This window comes from Orycteropus afer, unplaced genomic scaffold (genome assembly GCF_000298275.1).
Source record: "Orycteropus afer afer isolate SDZICR_OR568_19922 unplaced genomic scaffold, OryAfe1.0 scaffold00034, whole genome shotgun sequence".
In the NCBI taxonomy this organism is placed as follows: Eukaryota; Metazoa; Chordata; class Mammalia; order Tubulidentata; family Orycteropodidae; genus Orycteropus; species Orycteropus afer.
Genome location: NW_006921621.1, coordinates 944,969 through 948,960, shown reverse-complemented (window position 1 = coordinate 948,960; position 3,992 = coordinate 944,969). Strand labels below are relative to the sequence as shown.

Sequence of the window (3,992 nt, the reverse complement as noted above, 5' to 3'; positions counted from 1 at the left end):
ATGACATGAGACAAAGTATATGTGAACTGCTGTATGAAAAGTGAATTTACTCTGTAAATCTTCACCCAAATCCTAATAAAAAAAAAAAAAAGAATTTGAACCCAGGGCTTCTGCCTCCAAGCCCTGTGGTTTTTTTTGTTTTTGTTTTTGTTGTAGTTGTTATGTGCTGTGAGTTCTTTCTGAGTCACAGAGGCCCTATATTACAAAGTAGAACTGCTCTGTGGGGTTCCCTAGGCTGTATTCTTTACAGGAGCAGACTGCCAGGTCTTTTGTCCCATGGAGCAGCTGGTGGGTTCAAACTACAGACCTTTTGGTTATCAGACAAGCACTTACCCATTTAATCACCAGGGCTCTAGCCCTGTGCTTTTGAGAGGACCCCAGTCTGCCTCCAGATATGCTCATAAAATATAAGAATCTTATATGTTTGGACTTTTTATTTTCATCTCAACTAGTTCTTGATACAATTCCAGACCCAGCATAAACCCAGATGAGGATAGGGTTGTCTCTGCTCAGAAAAAATTAAGGGACAATTGCATTTTTAATGATTTCCTTGGCATGTTTAATAAATTAAAGGGCATTTAGCTATTTCCATGAGCAATTTCAGTACCTTTTCCATGAACTATAAATTATATATTTCTAAAACTGAAATATATACTTTTGTCATAAATGTCTCAGTTTAATGTCTTGAGTAGCTAAGAATGCTTTTTTTTGAAAATTCATGTTGGAACATGAACTTTTATGAGCCCGAAGTTTCCCCCAGGGAAGTGGTTCTTCCTTTCATTTATGGATCTAAAAAATGATATGGCTCCTTTGCTCCAGAATTCTGAAATGTGTGCTACACTAAGTCAGTGCTGCCCACCATTGCAGGGAGTTCTTCGATCCCATTAAATCCCCTGTTCTATGGCCTAATGACATGTTTAGTGCTTCTGTTCTGCTAGCTCATTGCATGGTGCCTGGAATCTTCAAAGCTTGCAAACATCCATACAAGGCACAACAAATGATCTCTATTCTCCTGGAGTAACAGAGGAAGGGGGAGAGTCAGGAATAGGAGGAGGAAATGGAATGTGTGGTTAATTGCCTCTGTAAACATCTGCCTCCTTTGCCATGAAACCAGAACTAGATGATGCCCTGCTACCATCACTGAACATTTTGATCAAAGATTCTATAGAAGAATCTTTGATCAAAAGGAGAAAACGCAGAATATGATTTCAAATTCTCATGGACTCCAGACTATGTGGAGCCACGGAGGCTGGATGAACCCCTAAAACTATTGTTCTGAGATAATCTTTAAATCTTAAACCGAAAAGTATACCCTGAAGTCTTAAAACCAAACAGTAGTTTAGTTTAACTAATAAAGAATGTCTGCCTTGATCATTGTGCACTTTTAAGATTTATCTTAAAAATATATGGGGTCAAATTGACAACAGTAACTTCAAAGATTGGAGAGGAAACTTGGGGGGGGCAGTAAGTTTGTTAATGAGAGAAACAGCTCAAAGAAGGAAGGTGAGAATGGTTGCACAACTCAAAGAATGTAATGAATGTCACTGAATTGCACAAGTAGAAATCATTGACCTGGTATGTGTTCTCCTGTGTACATGATCACCAAGAACAATAAAAATGAAGTAAGAGAAAGCAAAAACCCTGTTCTAGGATGTGATACTCCTTATATGCATGCTTACTTCAACTCCCAACTTTCTGTAGGTCCTGCTTCCATTGTGCAGTTGCAAGCATGAAATGAAGAACAGGTGGAACATATTGTCATTTACTCTCTGTATGACTTTGGAGTAAAACATGGAGATTTTGAATTATCATTATTATTCATGACTCTTCAGCCAGTGTATCAATCTGCAAAGATAACCTAAAACCAAACCAACTCCACTGCCATTGACTTGATTCCAACTCATAGCAACCCCATAGAACAGAGTAGAACTGCTCATCTTTCTACTGCTGTACATTCCAAGGCTGTGAATCTTTACAGAAGCAGATTGTCACATTTTTCTCCTGAGGAGAAGTTGGCAGGTTCAAACCACTGACCTTTTGGTTAGCAGCTAAGTGCTTTAGCCACTATATCACCAGAGCTTCTCCTGCAAATATAACACATCCCCCGAAGTTTCATAATTTATTTTGTCATAGAAATGATGGACAAGGAAGAAGATGTGATAACTGGGTTTTTTTTTTTTTCAATTAAACTGCTAACATAGAGGGGGAAAAAAAAAAAGAACAGATGGAAATATTGAGTTCCTGAGCTAAGAGTCATTAAAATTTGTTTCTCCTAAAACTGCTACAATGATTTTAATATAAATTAAAAGCAACCACAACTACAGATCCCTAAAATGGATGCTTGTGTGATTTAACTGTGATTGATTTAACCATCCTCACATGAATGGAGGATTCTCTGGGTGGTACAAATGGGTGGTTCACTTTGACTACTAACCAAAAGGTTGGGATTTTGAACTTGCTCCATCACTTTTCCTCTGCTTGGCATAATTTAAATTCCTTATTTCCCAGAGCAGGCAGACTTAGTTCACCTTTTCATTGCTGGTACTAGTTGTCTCAAGTTAGTCTTCCAAAGAACTTCCTTCAAATGGCAAAAAGGGAGGTCAAGGAAGTGAGGAGTTATAAACATGGAAATTCAGTTTCAAACAACTAATGTTTTCAACCAAATTAAGAGTTAAAAAGTCAATTTCCAAAAATAAAGGCAAAGAAAATATGAAATGAAATTCACACTATAAGGACTTCAAAAGCTTAGGTGAGAAGCTTAAGGAGCAGTGAATTTATGTTAATAGTGAAGGAAAATTTGGAAAAGGATCGTGAAAATGGTTGCACAACTTGAAGAATGGAATCAATGTTACTGGATCATACATGTAGAACTTACTGAATTGGTGTATGTTTTGCTGAGTATATTTTCACCACAAAAAATAAATATATAATTAAAAAAAAAAGTCTCTCTAGGACTAAAAATCAATCCAGTTTACACAGATTGTGTATTATTTACAAATTTATAAAAGTTTGAGAAGAACATTCTGTGTCCTACCAGAGCACAGTCACTTGGACATTCCAGAACCTTCAGTTACAGATTTAGTTTTTAAAACCATGACTACAGCAAATAAGGTTGTGTAGAAACTTGTACATGATAAAGAGTGAATCTACAGGCAAATAAATTATCTTAGGTTTCCTTTTATTAGCTAGCTAGGGTGAGTACAAGCTAAGATAAGCCAACTTCAGAAGAGAGGGCAAGTAATATTTTCTTTGCTCCAGTCAATACCTAAAGGAATCTGGTAGGTAAAGACTCACTCTAATCATAGGTCTTGACATCTCCTCTTAACATTATGCAGTCAGATGTCCAGCAGAAGCTCCGAGGAAGAGTAGTTTACTTAGCTGTGACTCTTACCAATTTCCTTCCAAGTCTTAGAAGATTAATAGTTAATAGTTAAGGCTAAGTGATGAAGGCAGATTTTTATACCTAGTACATACCTGTGGCAGTTTCATGTCATTAATGTCCCAGTTTAATATCTCCTTGTCCTCAAAATCAACATCGTCTGGTTCCATGATAAGGTCAGGTCACCCACTGGATTTCGTCTATTCAACTTTCCTCAGAAATGTTTGAGAATTTTGCTCTCAAAGGCTTTAATACGGCCAAGATGAGCCCACTCATGCAGCTTAGACAGGCAGACTGTTTTCTGATGCTAAAAATAAATAATAGTAATACCAACTGTTAAAAAAGATAAAAATTAGTAACAGTCAGCCAGAAAAACCTATAAAATCGATATTTTTGCAAACATCAACATACTCATGAAAAACAAAATGTAAACGATGTTCTCAATCTTGCTGGAATAAAGCCTGACCATCAAGTATCAGAGGAGTTCCTAGATGGTGGAAATGGTTAACACATTCACCTGTTAACCAAAGGGGTGGAGCCTCAAGTCCACCCAGAGCCACCTCAGAAGAAAAGCCTGGCGATCTACTTCCAAAAAAAGTCAGCAATAAAAGCC

At 37.1% G+C, this 3,992-nt stretch overlaps 1 protein-coding gene across 1 annotated transcript in view; it reads right to left on the bottom strand.

Moving 5' to 3' along the window:
* The window catches only part of GCM1 (glial cells missing transcription factor 1), a 29,240-nt gene extending 25,691 nt beyond the window's left edge, over nucleotides 1-3,549 (bottom strand). The window contains exon 1 of the mRNA XM_007936138.1: nucleotides 3,475-3,549. Coding sequence (XP_007934329.1) covers nucleotides 3,475-3,549 — 75 coding nt within the window. The remainder of the gene's footprint in view (nucleotides 1-3,474) is intronic.
* Between the last annotated feature and the right edge of the window lie 443 nt (nucleotides 3,550-3,992).